General features: G+C 43.3%; 2 protein-coding genes and 1 pseudogene across 4 annotated transcripts in view; all 3 read left to right on the plus strand.

Annotated features, from left to right (window-relative positions):
* Window positions 1–1,949: 1,949 nt before the first annotated feature.
* Window positions 1,950–3,509, plus strand: LOC147439613 (uncharacterized). The gene is made up of 2 exons (XM_086484048.1): window positions 1,950–2,876; window positions 3,033–3,509. Exons 1-2 carry the CDS (start codon window positions 1,950–1,952, stop codon window positions 3,507–3,509), a joined length of 1,404 nt encoding a protein of 467 aa, XP_086340174.1.
* Window positions 3,510–3,715: 206 nt separating this feature from the next.
* Window positions 3,716–5,136, plus strand: LOC147439614 (uncharacterized; annotated as a pseudogene).
* A 459-nt stretch (window positions 5,137–5,595) lies between these two features.
* Window positions 5,596–17,956, plus strand: part of APTX (APRATAXIN-like protein) — a 98,732-nt gene continuing 86,371 nt past the window's right edge. Inside the window, exon 1 of one of the 3 annotated variants that reach the window (XM_086485432.1) lies at window positions 5,596–5,805. In XM_086485432.1, coding sequence (XP_086341558.1) covers window positions 5,697–5,805 — 109 coding nt within the window. In that variant the 5' untranslated portion in view covers window positions 5,596–5,696. The remainder of the gene's footprint in view (window positions 5,806–17,956) is intronic. The other 2 variants (XM_086485430.1, XM_086485431.1) reach the window with 2 other exon arrangements.

The following is a 17,956-nucleotide window of genomic DNA, read 5'->3' on the forward strand; positions in this document are numbered from 1 at the left end:
GTCAAGTGCTGCTAGTCTACACTCAACAAGTCATGAGCTATCCACCTCAACCATTTCAGATGTCCTGGCTTTCAATGTCAAGAACAATCCCATATTGCAGAGATATAAGTGCACGGCCGAACGACCACACAAAAGAATAGGGTTGTGCATACTATCTAAAGAGGTTCTAGGAGAAATGATCCGTCGTCATTCAGAGGTACAACCCTTCGACTTGATGGAGCAAGCCCAGAATGAAAACAGCTTCTCGATTTTGGAAACATTGGCTGAGCCATCAAGACGACACGCATATACCACATACAACACGCATGAGTTTGGTTCCATACAGCTCCGCAACGGAGATATGCTTCTCAATCGTGTTGCTTCCTTCATGTACAATGGCTTGCCAAGCCGGATATCATATTTCGAAGACATCACAATAGAGTCAGCTCTTTTTCCGTTCTTCTTTCCTTATGGACATGGCTAGTACAATGGACAGATTCAATTCAATGACCACATTCGAATGAGAAGCCACACCCTATTCTCGTTGTATACATTGTACAAGCCATATCTCCTGCTAATGTACCAACTGAAACATGCAATTTTGATCGCGAACAATACAACAACCACCATTCTGCAAAGAGATATCGACAAGTACAAAAGAGCACACAAGAATGCAAACGATGAGGAAGCCATAAGGAACATATTTCGCTTCAACCTCCCAGCGACAATTGATGGCAGCCCATCCTGGCATAGACGTTCATTAAAGGATTTGATCACCATGGTTGATGCATGGGGTTTGCCAAACATATTCATTACTTTCACAGCTGATGAAGTGACCGCCACAAAATGGAATGAGATCCGTACAATCGAGAGGATAGCTTAGACATTCAACATTGAGTTCTCTTGGAAAGATTGTCTAGTTGAATATGCATTGCTCTTTCACAATCGATTAAAACAGTTCATGAATCACTATATCTTACAAGGAAGCCAGATCCTGGGCCGAATTCATCACCACCTTATACGGTATGAGATCCAAAACAGAGGATCCCTTTATGTCCATGTCATCCTATGGGTGGATGAGAATGACATCGAGTAAACAGCATCATAGATTTCTGCTCATATTCCTATTTCACTTGCTGATGAAATGCATGCAAGCACACTTCGTGAACTCGTCCTTAAGAAACAAATGCACGTATGTCGTGATGCATGTCACGTCCACAACCACAATGGCAAATGCAAATACGGATTTCCATACGACATTCAACCAAATCCTTGTCCATCTCTAGATTCCCATTCCTTGAAGTGGATCTAGCAGCGGCCAACCCATGATGATCAAAATGTAGTTCCGTACCATTCGACTGTTCTTCTACTTTGGGGCGCTCATATGAATATCCAATGTGTCACAAATTCATCTTTGTCGTATTATCTACTCAAGTACACAATGAAGACTGAGGATATTGGGCCATTGAACATATCTACAGAAGCAGCCACAAAATTGGGTTTAGAAGGATCAACAAGATTAAACTGCAACTGATAGCTGTTGCTCTTCTGACTAAGCCAATTTCTGCCAACAGAAGTTGCTTTGAACTGCTTACAGATTCCAATCATAACAAAAAGCGATGTTGTATTCTACATAGATTCATCGCCTCCAAAACTCAGACAACATATCATGTCCAAATCACACAATGTTGTGATGCACCCTGTTGATTTGTATTGTGCTAGACCAACCACCCCTTGAAACCTTGACATTCTTTGAGTACCACAAAAAACACATTGTCGAAAAATATCGGCAAAGTGCACAATCTACACCTTTGCTGGACAACTATGGCAATGCCATTAAACATCAGAAAAGATTGGTCAGGTTCACAGAATACCATCCAGGACATCACACAGAAGCCTTCTTTTATAACATCTTGCTGCGTCATGTATGCTTCCAAAGAGAGACAGATCTTCTATCAGCTAATAATACAATGGGCTCTTACTTCGTAGAGTGTCAGGAAAGGGATCTGATCCAAAGCAATGAGAACTTGGAGATGTACATTATAGAGTACACGCAAAGAAACATGCTAGTCAATGAACAAATCGATCAGCTTGTCCATATGATACTTCAAAAAACTGCACTGCGAAGAGCAAATGAAACAATTACACCTTCAACAAATAATGACCTAGACATGCACCACCATCGAGTAAAGTCACTAGCTATATTGAAGGAGTTCCCTACTGTCAATAACTCAGAACTCACAACAGAACAGTTAAATATATACAACAAATCATTGAAGGCCAAGAACGGCTTGCATGTCATCACGGGGACACCAGGGAGCGGAAAAACACATCTTATCATATATTTGACATATGAGTATGTCAGACGAAACATGAGTGTCATACTTGCTGCATCGATCGGAGCTGCAGCAACAAGACTTAGCAGCATTGCATCTACAGTCCATTATCAGTTCAAGATACCAACAAGGAATCAACAATATCCCCTCTCTATTCACCAGATCGACGAACGATATTTGGATACAAAAGAAGCAGATATTATAATCATAGACAAGTTGTCTATGTTAACATGGACCACTTTTGATCTTATTGTAAGACAGATTGTCAATGTAACAAGCGGTACATTGATAGATCCCTTCAACAAAAAATGTATTCTCTTGCTTGGTGACCTTGCACAGTTGCCCCCAGTTTGTAATCACGCATGGGACCTTTGTGAAGCATGCCATATCACAAGCTCGATACACTGGCTGCATGCAGCTTTCTACAAGATGTCATGCTCAATACGACATGCAACGGACCCTGAACTCCTCCAATTCTTGACCATTGTTCGTGAAAGAAGACCAACCACCACAGATGAGATCAATTGTACCTTGGGAGCATGCATTATAGACGAATCACATGTTCATGACTACATCAACGACTCCACTACAATAATTTGCACTCATAGATCAGACGTCCAACACTACAGCAACCTTGCCTTGAATAAGTTGTACAATCAAACTGACATTACAAAAGTTGACCTGAAGACGAACGCGGGTAATATAAATGTACTTCAGCAATGGCTCCTAGACCCTAAGTTCAACGAGCTGGACTCGATCGCAATTGGGGCTCGTTGCATGATCACTGAAAACATCGACTTAACAATCGGTGCAACAAATGGTGCAACATGTACTGTTGACGCCATAACGCATAACAACGAAGATCAACTTACATGTATCGTTGTTCTGATTCATTGTACCAGTAAAAAGATGGCACTTCGTCGAACAAAGCATAAACAAACTGCAGTCAATGGCACATGGTTTCACAAATCCACATTCCCCTTGACACTTGCGTACGCCATGACTGGACACAAGACACAAGGTGCAACAATTTCTACCAAAGTTCTTCTTATCTTCAGAGATGCATTTGCACTGGGGCTTGCACATGTCATTTTATCGCGAATCACAGATCGTCGAAATCTCCGAATTCTCAATCTACCGACTCCTGATATATTTCGCCCTGTTCCACTTCATATTATACACGGAACTCATTAGGAAAGTTTTGGTGGCTACTTGATCATGTACTCTAAGAGTTCATAAAATTTTCATATGACTTTGTTTTCCAGCATTTGTGCAACAAATAATCTAAATATATAACTGATGTCTCAAGAGTTCTTCCATGTTGATCGTTCAAAACTGTCATTAACTTGCACTCCACTCTTTGTAGCATTATCTTGCGCTCTACTTTTGTCTCGATTCTTATGAACACTTTCTCAGCGGTTCTGCACAATTCTACTATTGGTTTTTCCAGTATGAACTCTAACCATGTCACCATTGCAGGCAACATAGATAACGAAGAGAATAAAATGAGCAATTCAAAGGTATACTGCTCTATAAAACATATCACATTATGTTCCTCCAATGCACACAAAATACTGATCGCTTTTGTATAACCTTGCAGAGACTCGTTGCCCTTTTCAAGCAAAACATTGCCTCAAAGAAAAACCCCCAAATCGAACCATGTCAGTATCCAACAGAGAGGCAAATGCACTTGCTTAACCTGACAGGTTGTCGCCCGGACACTTACATCAAGGGTTTTGCAAACTATGCTGAATTGCGATTGTTAATAGACAGATCTGTAAAGCAGCTCGAACAAAACAAGAGCATGGGTATCAAAAGAGCAACAGGTTAACTCTACACACATGCAATTTTATCTTTTTCTTATTCTCATTGCTTTGCTGTCTACAATAAACAGTAAAAAAACATGCTTTTTTAAAAGGGAAAAACATTTTGTTTGTCCCTTCTAATACTCTTTTTTTCTAGGTCTAATGAAAGAGATCATTTGCAAACTATCTATAGAGATTGACGTGCCCGAGAATCTTATGACAGTTGAGGACGGTAATCGTTTGCTTCAATTGAAGACACCAATAAAGCCCTACATTCTTGAGATGTTGCACTATGGTTACGATGTCGCGCTTGAGGACCTCTTAGATACAACGAACAATGACGCAAGTGAGATCTTCGCAAGCTTCAAGAAACAGTGCAATGATGAGCCACCATCAATTACAGAGCAAAAGTTGACGTGGCAACACAACAAGGATGTTTAAAAAGCACGCTTTGGAAGTGACTATCCACACGCTTTCATCAACATCGACAACCCATCCATAGGTGACACCACCATGAAAAAAATTCAAGAAATATCCCGCTCGATTATATAGTCTATTATTCTCAAGTTCCAGCTTGCAATCTTGCAATAATCCTATTTCTTTCTTTCCTGCTTTTGCTGTGCAGAACAGGACAACAAGACTCAAGTTCTGCTTCTCGAGCACGACAATCAACCGAGCAAAAAACAACGGACATTGAATACACCGTCTACTCCATCACATGCCGCCAAAACAGACGAAAGTACGTAGGTGTCACAAACAATTTTGAAAGACGAAAGGCAGAGCACACTCGACAACCACCTTCAAAAATGCGATCCGACGTTCGCTACCAACCATTCGAAGAAAACTTTATTTTTGACATACTTTCCGTCTCCAAGAATTTACATGTAGCACGTATACTAGAAAAAACATTCATCGGCACACATGGTAGTACAAGTTCATTTGGATATAATATTCTTCGAGCTCATCCCCCTCACTGCAAGAAATACATGTTCTTGAAACAAAACAGAAAGATCTAAATTATCCTTGTCACTATCGTGTACGTCGCAATGAAATCTGATTTCTTGTCTGCTAACACAACATCCTTTTTCTCTCTTTCTTCTCAATTATTATGCACAAAAACCATTCGCAAAATTCCTATCAAGTAGTCTTGTTCATTCATTATTAAAAAACTCATATCAATCTCTATTGTTTCACATTTAAATCAATTTTAAATCCTCTCATTAAAAAAAAAAACAAAAACCAAACACCGATTTCTCTGTCTTTCCTCAATTATTGTTCCCATAACACATTCGCAAAATTCACAACAAATACATTGGTTTTTTCATCACAAAAAAAACGTAGCATTTTTCAAATGTGTATATGCTTTTCACACACTGCTGCTTCTTCTTTCATATGTTACATGTCAATTTTCATATGTGCTACTGTATTCTATATCTATAGATGTTATATAGCGAGGCCCACCAAGCAAGACTAGTTTGAGCTGTGTGACCATGTACCCTTCCAAATTCAATATTATATATCATTGGGGGACTCGGCTCTAAGCAGGCCAACAAGTAGCTTCCTGCGCGTGCGAGCGATGGCCGCTTCATCTTCACAAGCTAAACCGATGCCGGAGTGCAGATATGGCCTTCTCTGCCAAAGGAAAAATACGGAACATTGGCTTAATTTTTCTCACTCTTCCTCAGGTGCAGTCCTGCGAGAGAGAGAGAGAGAGAGAGAGAGAGAGATGTTTGTTTACGTCTGCAAAAGGTCTTAAAGACCTACGAGACCAGATGATGTAATCATCGTCATACGATCCAAATGCCCTATACAAAAGACTTCAATCTTTTCCTGAAAATGTATACAAGCAAGTGCCAAGCTGGAACAATAACTAAGAAAAAAAAGAAGAAGCTAACCTTGCATATATTAATAAGTGCAGAAATACAGCCAAGCTGGTGGATCTCCTGAGTAGGCTATCATTATGGATCCCCATTACATAAACTCCATGGAATCAATCTCTTCCTCTGTTAGGAACATCGTAGGAGCTACTCTATGCCTCTAAAGAATGGTCTGGATATGGCAATGGTAAATATTTCGTCGACGCAAGGGGTGAAGGCATCAACATCTACTAGTCTTAATAGCTTTGTCCAATAGAGTCCCATGTCGTGAGAAATGACGAGTCTCTTTGAAGGCGTGCTGCCTTGGAATTAATAGGTTTCTTGCCTAGTTTTCTCAATAGAGTCTCTTATCTTGAAAAATGATGAGTCCCACTCAAGGGGCGAACTTTGTCAATAAGGCATGTTTGTGTCTGTGTAATTCTAGAAAGAAAAGCCCAGGGCATCTGTTCCACAAGTGGTATGACGTGGGGCGTATGGGCCCTAATGACCTCCCCTAGGGCCATTAAAAGGCCCGCCAACCAACAAAAACGTAAAGAGTTGACTTGGCAAGAGTGGAAACGTGAAAGGCTGTACGGATGGTCGAAAAACGCGGAGACAGTTTTGGGGTACCAGATTTTAGCATGTAGCTTTTCGTCAGTGATCTTTTGGGGCACCTAGCTGTTGGGCCCTTGTACCTTTGAATACGTGGCCAGGGCACCTTCTTCTATAAATAAGCTTGGGAGCATCGCGCAGAAGGAGACCCTCGACAATTAAACTTTTGTGAACAAGCAATAGAGAAAGAAATACCGAAAGAGGTGCCAATCTTTGCGGCCAATGCATCAGGAAACATAACTTGGCTGCTTCGTGTCGACTCTCCTCTTCTATCTCTTTGTTCAAGTTCAGTTTCTATTTGTGTGTTGCTATTGATTTCTCTCTTGGGTGTTCAAGCCTGTTACAGTGATATTAGAGCCTACGAAGGATCCGATCCTTTTTCTGCAACACACATGGGTTGTAGGAGTGAATCCGACAAAGGGGACATTGTCTCACTGACTATCCGACTCCAAGAAGATGAAGAAAACTCCAATCCTAGCGAGGGAATGGACCTCAGTCACATACCACATGCCAGATTCTCCAAGCTGCGACGGGAAGTCCAAAGAATGCAGACAACCAAGGCTACTGAGAAATCAACTGTCCGATGACGAAGAACCAAAGAACCGCTGTCATGTGCACATCTCTAACCCTATGTGCATGTGGACAAGCTAACTCCAACTTCTAGGGTTTAGGACAGCGTAGGAAGTGTTCTGGCACCCTTGTGAGCCTGTATGCAAGACCTGCATGTCGAGGCACTTTAGATTAGTTGCATACCCTCTCATTGCACATGAGCATAGCAGTGTTTGCTATGTGTAGGCATTGGGGAGCCTTTTATTACAGTTGCATTAGTACCCAGCCTAGGTATTTATCTGCATGTGAATCACCTCTTATTAGTAGTTCGTCAACTTATTAATAAGTGACATTTTAGCATCATTTTAGAAATCGTGGGATTTCAAAGTTGTCTAGTCCGACTTCCTTTCTAGGAGCTGAGAGGGGGTGTTAGAGTTCAGGCATCTCTCTGGATTCATATAGTTAGTCCTTGTTTCTCTGAGTGACAGGTGTTACGGAGTGAGGGTTGTTTTGTGGCTGTGCCCGGTCAGTGTGGGGTAGGTTTCTCATGTCTGGTTGTGTTTAGCCATGTTTAGCTCGGGTTTTGGCTTTGTTCCATGGCTTGATAGGTTCCTGGAGGCCTGGAATATTTTATCCCAGTCTCCCCTATTTTTTCCCCCAAGCATCTGGTGCCCTCTTCCCATGTCCCTCTGATTTTCCACCTATTTACTTGGTCATGGAGCATAAAGGCTGGGTCGGGAAGATGGAGGTAGGCCCTATATCTGGGCATGGGGGGGTCGCCTCATGGCATGCAGTTCAGCCCTTTGAGGCCAGCGGCCGGTGGGCAGCCTCCCATGCGTGTGTTTTTGGGGCAGCCGGCAGCCAGCCACGCCTGTGTTTTTGGCTGGCAGCCTTGGAGTTTTCTGGCCTATGCAGAGGGCTGCATGCGCGAGTGTGGGAAGCAGACCAGCCTTGCGTTTTCTCCTCAGGACACTCTCATGTCTGCGATCTCAGTCAGATGCAGAGCACCCCTTCGATGGTGCAGGTCTAGGAGAGGAGAGATGCTCCGCCATCTAGAGGGCAGCCATGCAATGGCTAGCTTGAGGGATGCCGATCTCTCTATCCAGATCTGGGTTGGTGTCAAGAGGAGGAGCACTTTAGGGTTGGGAACCCATGTTGTCGTCACGTTAGTGGTCTCATGTGCAGGAGCAATTGGCAGTATCAGTTTCAGTCTTAGGAGGAGGAGCCCTTTAGGGTTGGGAACCCATGTTGTCGTCATGTTAGTGGTCTCATGTGCATGAGCAGTTGGTAGTATATGTTTCAGTCTCAGTTGTGTGCACCTTGAGTCTATCCAGTTGGCATGTCAGTTCTATGCTGGAACACCCTTGGTCACTTGGATGAGCAGATTGTTATCAGCATGGAGAGCCTTTCCCCCCCCCCCCCTCTCTCTCTCTCTCTCTCGCAAATGTCTTGTCTCTTTCTACCTCAGTGATCTCTCCTCCACATGTGCCTTGTTCATGTGTTTGGCATTGCAAGTGTTCTAGATCCGAGTCGAGGTGACCACCAGATCACGAGCCAGTTCTTGTCTTCATTGCATTTGCAGAGCTAGAGACTATCATATCATATACATCAATACACGGGAGGTAAGGGGGTAGAGGCTCAAGGTGATCAAGCATTGGTCTCTGTTGTGGGGTGTCAATGTCCTTCATGCTGAGAAGCCTGACAGGTCGTGCTCGATGTCGATCAATGATAATCCTATTCTGCCTATGTATGCATTTCCGGTGATTTGAGGATCCTCGTAGCGAAAGGCATCTGGCTCGTCCCGCTGGGATAGCTCGATGGGTGAGAAGAGGAGATGATTAGCTTCGAGGAAATATGTTCCTCGAGAGCCATGTATGCACAAGGTTGGTGATGGACCGCTAAGAGAGAGAGAGCAATGGGTTTCTCCAAAAACATGAGTCTTGCTCTGCTGCGGCACACCACTCTGACCTTCAATTTTAAACGACCTCACTAACCTAGGGTCATGTCTTCTTTCAAGTGACCATTCATTTTTAAGCCACTTAAAACCATCTGCTGAAAATAACAAGTTCGAAGCTGCATATAAATGGACATCCTGTGTGTTGGGTCTAAAGGCCCTTTGGCCACCCTTGTACATATTTCTTTCCTTGGGTGTGAACCACCCCTAGGGTCACTTAAAGTGACCCTCATACTTGTACCCAAATATCAATAAAACATAATATTGAAAGGTGTGCCGAATAGCACACGCCCAACTCTGCGTACTCTCTCTCTCTCTCTCTCACGATAGTTTGCAGAAAATCTCAGCGCTACCTATTAAAGCTCAGCTTCGTGCACGTCTCCGCGTCGGGAAGCAGCAGCAGTCATTTTCTCTCTCTTCGATACAATCCTCCCTCTCTCTACGATTTTCAGCCATATGCTCTTTCTCTCTCCTCTCACTACAGCCCCCAGCTTCTTGAGGAAGCTTTGAGACTATGAGAGTGCAAGTGAAATCGATCACAACAAAAAGGGGGATTTTACGGGTGGCTGAAATTTCAGCAATTTCATTGCATTTTGATGCTTTACAAGTGGAAATTGCACTTACAGGTTGAGGAAAAATTGGGGTTTTTGCTGAAATTGTTGAAATTTGCAGAAATTTTAGAAATTAGACCGTCAAAATTTGGGGCTTTTGCTGAAATTTCACTACTTTGTAGACATTTGTGCATGTATTGCAATTCGTGAACAATCTGAGCAGAGAATTTGAGGTTTATTCTTGAGTTTTTCAAGAAATTACTTGAATATGCAAGCTTATACGCATCGGAAAGCTTATGGATGCGCACATTTATGTAAATTATATGCGGGATACTTGCCATTGAGTTGATGTATTGCTGAAAATACATTTTGCAGCAGCTTTTAATCCATTTGCAGATTTGAGGTTGACGCATATGCATTTTGGTTATACTGTTGAAGTGGGAGTATTCATGCAAGGATTGTATTTCTTATTTGTGTGCTGAAATTTTAGCTTTTACTCCTGAAATTCATCCTTCTTTAATGCTATACACTTGTGGTAAAGTGCCGGTAACACTCTGTTACCATCTCTTGGTCTTCTACATTGAGTATTGAGCTTGTAAGAGGCTAAAATCTCAGTTTTCAGCCTGCTGTCATAAAATTACAGCTTTGATTTTTTGAGTCTTTTTGCACCGAAATGGCCTCTAATGCGTCTACAAGCAGTGAGTCAAAGTCTCACCTTGAAATCAAAAGGTTTGACGGCTCTGGCTTCGACTTGTGGAAAGATAGAATGTAGGGAATCTTGTTCTTGAAAGATTGCGACGATGCACTTTTGGAAGTGAATTATGCAGCTTTTTTAGATGAAGATTGGGCTAGGCTTAACAAGAAAGCAATTGCTTACATCAAGATGGCGGTGTCTGATGATGCGCTCATGGACATTAAGCATCTTGACACTGCTTATGCTATCTGGAAGAAATTGACAGATACGTATGAGAACACAACTCCTGTGAATCAAGTGCATCTTATGCGAAAGCTTGTAAACATTGAGTTGGATGAGTCTAAGTGTAACAAACTTGGACACCCCAAGTAAAGATTCTACCGCGACACAACAGAGATTCACTTCAAAACAGTTCATAATTCACACTTGAGTCCACACGGCCCGACGTAGTTCCGTGCCTAGAGATATTGGTCCCAAAGACTGATCCCCCTTTCGGTATATCTTTTTGTATTAATCAATGTTCAAAGTACAAGAGAGTGGGTAGGTGCTCACTCTCAGACTCTGCGTCCAGATGCTCTGAAAAGTGAGGGCCTAACCCACTTACTTATTGGTACAAGGGATGCCCAAAAGCAAAGTCCCAAAAGCAGCAATCCAAAAGTGTCACGTGACACATCCAACCCTACGTGTCCGTAGACAAGCTACAGCATGATCATTGTTCAGTCAATCCAGTCAGTATAGATTTAGGAGTGATCTGGCACTTTTGTGAGTCTATTCGTAGACCGTGCATGCCCAGTCACTTAGCATAGATGCATATCCTCTGGTTACACACAGCATGATCATCAGTATTCCCTTCAGAATCCATCAGATTCAGTTAGGGGAATTTTCCAGTGCATTTAGCCTATTTTCCTATTTTTGGTTATTTTCACTTATTATTTTTAAGTGACTTTCCAACAAAAGTAGGTAGGGCAATTTTGCTAAGTTAATATATAAGCAAACTCAAGTTAGCACTTTCTGGTAGAAGATGCAGCAGGAGCTTCCCGCTCAACAGACAACTTCTCAGCAGTACCCCCCCTCAACATTAGACCATCGCCATCCTTCCCTCATCCCTGGCGTTTCCATGTCCAGTAGCCATCGCCATCATCCTCCAGTGCTTGGCGTTTTTACCCTTTAGCGGCAGCAGCAGCAGGCTTCTACTAACGCTAGCTATCCCTTGCAATTCATCAGCCCCAAAGCCCAACGTTTTTGGTTTTCTGACCCAGAATTGCCTGGCGTTTTTGGCAAGAGACAGATTCAGCCAGTGTTTTGTTTCCAGCCGTAATCTACAGCAGATACACAGTGATTTCAGCCTAGAACACGGTAGCAGATCAGCCCCCAGATTGGTTGCAGATGTTCCCCCATTTTCAGCCATAAAAACGCAGCCAAAACAGTCATTTTCAGCCACCGAAACAGTCCCGAAATTCAGCAGTTAGAAGATCTCAGATTTCAGCCATCAAGTCGCCGTCGTCATCACCGTCGTCGTCATCGGCATAGTCCAAGTTGCATCAGTCCATTGCATACGCATTGTACACCTTTGTGCAATCAAAGTAGACCACTCTCGCCGACGAGAGTGGGGCCTTCGGAGGAGGGTTTTACAACCTCTCGGGTGTCGTTATCTCTTCTCTCTCCTTCTCTCAGTCTCATTCACTTGCACGCACAATCCACTCACTTTGTTCGTGATCATAGCACTCTCCATAAGACGGAAAGCTCTCTCTTTCCCTAAGAACTAAAAGGAACCTTGAGCAATAAAGATCACTAATCTTGAGAAAATACAACATTCATTCCGCTGCACCTTACATTGGTATCAGAGCTTTGGAAGTGTTCTACATTACTCAAGGAAAGAACCACAAGATTTTGTTTTGCTTGTTGTGGTCGCACGAACCCAAGTTTACGTGGGCGTGGCGATTCCTAATCGTATTTTGTTGAAGAGTGACAGGAATCCCAAGAAAGAAGGGCTTGTCCAGCCTCCCCTTGTGTCTCTTTTCACTCATTGAGAGCGGACCGTGTACTTAGCGGCCGGCCAATCGACGTGAGGTGGGAAAAAGCAACCTTGGTGTGAGCGCAAGGCTGCCAAGGGGTGCGCCCGCAGAAAAGAGTAGAACTCGGGTGAAGAGAAGATCCTTCTCAAACGCGGTTTGCAAGCGAAATAAAACCTCAAGAACCTCAATAACTTAAGAACCCAAGACCCCCAAGAACCCAAGTTCCTCGTGAACTTAAGAACCCACAATAACCTACAAGAACCCATGACTTCAGAATGATCATCACTCGAAGCGGAATGGATACTTCGCTTGGAGGTGATGAGCATGAGAGAGGCGAAGAAGAATTTTCCCCACTAGGAGGTTTTTCCGAACCTTCCCCATCTACGACACCGATTGCATTAACTCCAATGGAGGAGTTGGAGCTGTTGTTTATGGAACAGAATTTAGAACGCAAAGCAAGAAATGCCGCAAGAATGGCAACCATAGCGCGTGAGCGTGAGCAAGCACGCTTGGAAGCCAAAGAACGACAAGCCAAATTGGATCATGAATTCAAAGAAAGAAAAGCAGAAATGGAACGCAGACATGCAGAGAACCAAGCAAGACAAGCAGAATTTTATCGCGAGAACAAAGCACGACTGCAAGAGATGCTACGACTCTTTTCTCAAGTGCAGGCACCGATGCAAGAGATTCGGGAAAAGGAGACTCTCTCAGTCTCTTCTTCTCCATCGCATGATACACAGGATTTGCATGATTGTATGAAGCATGATGATGTTTTGAACGACAATGATAAGCACAATGATTTGCATGATGATGAGAAGCATGATGAATTGATTGATAATGATTTGCATGATGAGTTGAATGACAATGATAAGCATGATGATTTGGATGCCAATGATTTGCATAATGATTTGGATGACAATGACAAGCATGATGATTTGCATGATCACGATGTGATTTCTCACAAGCATGATGAGTTGCATGAAGAAGATGTGATTGTTTACAAGGATGATGTGTTAGTGGATGCTTTTTCTAGCGAAGCTAACCTCGTTGTAGATTCGATCAATCACCAAGAATCACCCTATGTGTCCGTGGACAAGCTACAGCATGATCAGGGTTCAATCAATCCAGTCAATATAGATTTAGCAGTGATCTGGCACTTTTGTGAGTATTCGTAGACCGTGCATGCCCGGTCACTTAGCATAGATGCATATCCTCTGGTTGCACACAACATGATTATTAGTATTCCCTTCAGAATCCATCAGATTCAGTTAGGGGAATTTTCCAGTGCATTTAGCCTATTTTCCTATTTTTGGTTATTTTCACTTATTATTTTTAAGTGACTTTCCAACAAAAGTAGGTAGGGCAATTTTGCTAAGTTAATATATAAGCAAACCCAAGTTAGCACTTTCTGGCAGAAGAGGCAGCAGGAGCTTCCCGCTCAACAAGCAACATCTCAGCAGTACCCCCCTCAGCATTAGACCATCGCCATCCTTCCCTCATCCTTGGCGTTTCCATGTCCAGTAGCCATTGCCATCATCCTCCAGTGCTTGGCGTTTTTACCCTTTAGCGGCAGCAGCAGCAGGCTTCTACTAACGCTAGCTACCCCTTGCAATTCATCAGCCCCAAAGCCCAGCGTTTTGTTTCCAGCCCTAATCTACAGCAAATACACAGTGATTTCAGCCTAGAACACGGTAGCAGATCAGCCCCCAGATTGGTTGCAGATGTTCCCCCATTTTCAGCCGTAAAAACGCAGCCAAAACAGTCATTTTCAGCCACCGAAACAGTCCCGAAATTCAGCAGTTAGAAGATCTCAGATTTCAGCCATCAAGTTGCCGTCGTCATCACCGTCGTTGCCATCGGCATAGTCCAAGTTGCATCAGTCCATTGCATACGCATTGTACACCTTTGTGCAATCAAAGTAGACCACTCTCGCCGACAAGAGTGGGGCCTTCGGAGGAGGGTTTTACAACCTCTCGGGTGTCGTATCTCTTCTCTCTCCTTCTCTCAGTCTCATTCACTTGCACGCACAATCCACTCACTTTGTTCGTGATCATAGCACTCTCCATAAGACGGAAAGCTCTCTCTTTCCCTAAGAACTAAAAGGAACCTTGAGCAATAAAGATCACTAATCTTGAGAAAATACAACATTCATTCCGCTGCACCTTACAAAAAGCTTCTAAAAAATAAAGCAACTGAGCCCAAAGGCTGCCAATTCAGTCAACGTATTTTTCGGAAATCCTTACGCTCTGCCACGTCAGGCAGTCAGCGCAAAAAGCGAGATTTTCGTATGGCTTGTTAGTGGATTTTATAGAGCAGCCGTACGGTACTACTACGTAGCGTGTCGCCGTGTTTTGCGGGCTTGTACCCTGCTGCCAACCTGTGTGAGTGTGTCCGGGTATGCCACGTCACTAGTTTGTGACATACACCCCTCTTGAAAGCATTGTAATCGCCCTCGATTATGCTTGCAAAACAGACAGTGGCCATAAACTGTCTTAGCAAACACTAACTGTTAGTACCGACGCACTAGGAGCAACACATCTAGCACCTGTACCAATCGACACTCACATCACAAGACATCACTTGACATCACATGACAAATCACATTAAAAAATCATTCCAAATCTCAGACCATGATTAATCGGCAACGTATTTAGCAATCGCATCTAGATCAAGTCGGGACCTCACAGATGCCCGATTAACTAATCCATATTGCAATCATGTCTATAGAGATTTATGAGACCGAAATGTTGCAGTCATTTTGTCTATCAGTTCCTGCACTTAAACAAGTCAAGTACAAATCAATCAGTATCATTTTCATTATCGGGAATTCCAGTTCATAAAGTCATACTGCAGAATACTGTCAGCTCATCAATATCCCTGAAACCCAAAGGGACATCAGTGACTCTATATCAAAATATCGGGGCAATGTGTTGACAAAGGAGCGGAGTGACTCCCCTCTTGTGCAAACCCGTTGCACTAGATTCACCCATGCTGAAAATTGGGGTTCTACCGGAGTAGAGTATGCTAAACCGAATGCTTCAAGGTAAAGTTCCACAATCTGAGGAGTGTTTGCGAGGTCCTCCTCCTCCATCCACTTTGCATCCAATGAGGAATAGTTCTTGACTTTAACCAAGAACCGCCTCATCACTTACCTTTAATCTTTCTATCTTTATGTGCCAGTATTTGTTCTAGAACGAGTATCTCCTCGCTTTGCTCCACTTCGGGTTGCTCATCTGGCTCCCCATCATCGAGCACATCGCCTTTAAAAGGCTTCAAGAGACTCACATGAAAAGCATTGTGAATTCTCCAAGTATCGGGCAGCTTCAGTCTAAAGGAGACATCATTTATCTTTTCTTTTATCTGGAAAGGTCCATAGTATCTCATGCTAAGCTTTGGAAAAAGCTGCTCCTTTCCTTTTTTCTTTCTCAAGCGTGCCTTCTCAAAACGTAAGAGCATCCAATCGTCTTCCTTTAATTTCAAATTGCGACGGTGTCGATCTGCTGCCTTCTTGTGTCTTTCTTGAGATTTCTCTAAAGCCTCCCGGACCTTGGCAAAAGCAGTGTCCAAGTCCCTCGTGTACTGGTCGGCTTCAAAAATCTTATCTTTTGTGCTTAGGAAGGGTAGAACCTTTGTAGCACCTTCAATAATTTCAAATGGCGCCTATCCCGTCAAAGAGTGAATCGTGTTATTGTAGGCAAATTCCACCAACGGCAAAAACTTTTCCCATTGAGTCTTCTGATCCGAAATGTAAGACTTTAATCAATCCAGTACGACTGATTTTGCAATCTCAGATTGCCCATCTGTCTACGGATGGAAAGATGATGAGAGTTGCAACCGTGTGCCAATGTTCTCCCAAATAGCCTTCCAAAACAAACTCGTGAATCGGGGATCTCTGTCAGAGACAATTGTCTCAGGCATGCCATGTAATCTGTCACAAACTGCTGACGTGTCACAGATTGCTATCTTGGGACTACCATCGCCGTCAAAGAAGCGCTGTTTGTCCAAGAACCGATGGACCATGCTATGCTCCGCTACAACCCTATGGAATGAACTTAACCCTAATTTTTTGGTGCAGGTTTCAGGATGGAAAGTCAACCGACTTTTCGAGCTCGACGGATGTCGAGATTGCTTTGTAAGTTTGAAATCTGTTTGAGAACTTGTTTGGTGATTCTGTTTGGAATTTGTTTGAAATGGATGGTATCTGTTTTGAACCTGTCTTGGTGCCGATTTGAATTGTTTGACTCCGGTTTTAATACTGGTTTCAATGATTGGTGATTTTACTCCCAGGTGGAGTAGTGAGAAATGATGTTTGAGAATGCTTGTTCATACTCATGGCCTGGATCCTTGTGGTTATTTGCGGGGGGAGTATTGAATGATTGAAAAGTGTTGTTTTTACTCACGGCCCGGACCCTTGTTGTTATTTACAGGGGGAGTATTGTTGTTATGACTCCCGGCCCGGACTTGGATGGTTATGCGGGAGGAGTATTAAGAAGTCTGAGCAGTGGTTACTCTCAGCACCTCCAAATGATGCAGGCTGCGGTCTGGGGGGCGTTTGGTTTTAAAAGGCCTCTATATCTCCCGGCCCGGATCTTTTTAGGTTATGCGGGGGGAGTGATGAGGGAGTCGTTGAATATCTCCCGGCCCGGACCTTGTTAGGTTATGCGGGAGGAGTGTTCATCGGCGGCTTTATGTTTCTATGTCTTGTAACATGCATATGTGAGCGTTTGTGTTGCATTGTGATGTGCCAACCACTGAATATCCTAATTGGATGAGATTGCATGGGTATGTAATTTTAGTGCATCAAGACACCCGTGGAAGATCAGTACGGTCTGGGTGTGATGGCTAATTTTACTACGCCGGAATATCAAGAGTTCCGATCTGGACGAAAGGAGAAGCTAACTCCTTGATCAAAAGAGCCGAAAGGAGAAGCTAACTCTTTAACAAAAAGAGCAAATTGATTGTCCCTCGGAATGTCCTTCGGAATACCCTCGGAAATTTTTGGGCTAACTTGAGTTGTTTTGCAGATATGTTGTAATCGTGAACGATTACTCTCTTTCAAGAAGGGGAAATGTCACAAACTGCTGACGTGTCAAAGCTCTGGAGAAGGGATCCAACTTGCAGATGCCGGTCGAGGGGCCTAAACCCTAAGAAGAACAAGCAACAGAAGAAGAAGTCCTACCAACTTATGGGGACCTATCCGATGGGGCCCCAAGTGACATAAAGGATTAAAATAAAGCAGGACCGACACATACACAAAGAAAGACTTGCGCCAATATTGATGACGTGGCAGTCGTACGGTCAAATTTCGGAAATTGCGTTGACATGATGACGTGGTAGGCTGTACGGATTTTTGCGTTTTGCGCTGATTGCTGTACGAAATTCCGTGATTTATGCTGACAGCTTTTTGGGCATTGCTTTTGGACCAGATACTTTTGAATTTGAAGGCTTTTCATGTAAATTGCTTTTTAGGCCAAGGGCCTTTAAATGTGAGGTTATGGCTCATTCTCTGGCATGCGTCTTGGAGAAGGTGCAGAGTCTAGAGTATTGGCTTGTACAGTGTTGATGCAATATAAAGAAATACCGAAAGGGGTGCCAAGGTTTGGGG

The sequence above is a fragment of the Adiantum capillus-veneris genome, chromosome 16 (genome assembly GCF_014529385.1).
Source record: "Adiantum capillus-veneris isolate H3 chromosome 16, ASM1452938v2, whole genome shotgun sequence".
In the NCBI taxonomy this organism is placed as follows: domain Eukaryota; kingdom Viridiplantae; phylum Streptophyta; class Polypodiopsida; order Polypodiales; family Pteridaceae; genus Adiantum; species Adiantum capillus-veneris.

Excerpts from the sequence above, each read along its gene's own strand:
- LOC147439613 (XM_086484048.1), top strand. The coding sequence starts at position 1,950 with ATGGGCTCTTACTTCGTAGAGTGTCAGGAAAGGGATCTGATCCAAAGC. Across the intron at positions 2,877-3,032 it reads GCATTATAGACGAATCACAT|CAATGGCTCCTAGACCCTAA; the intron begins GTTCATGACTAC and ends AATGTACTTCAG.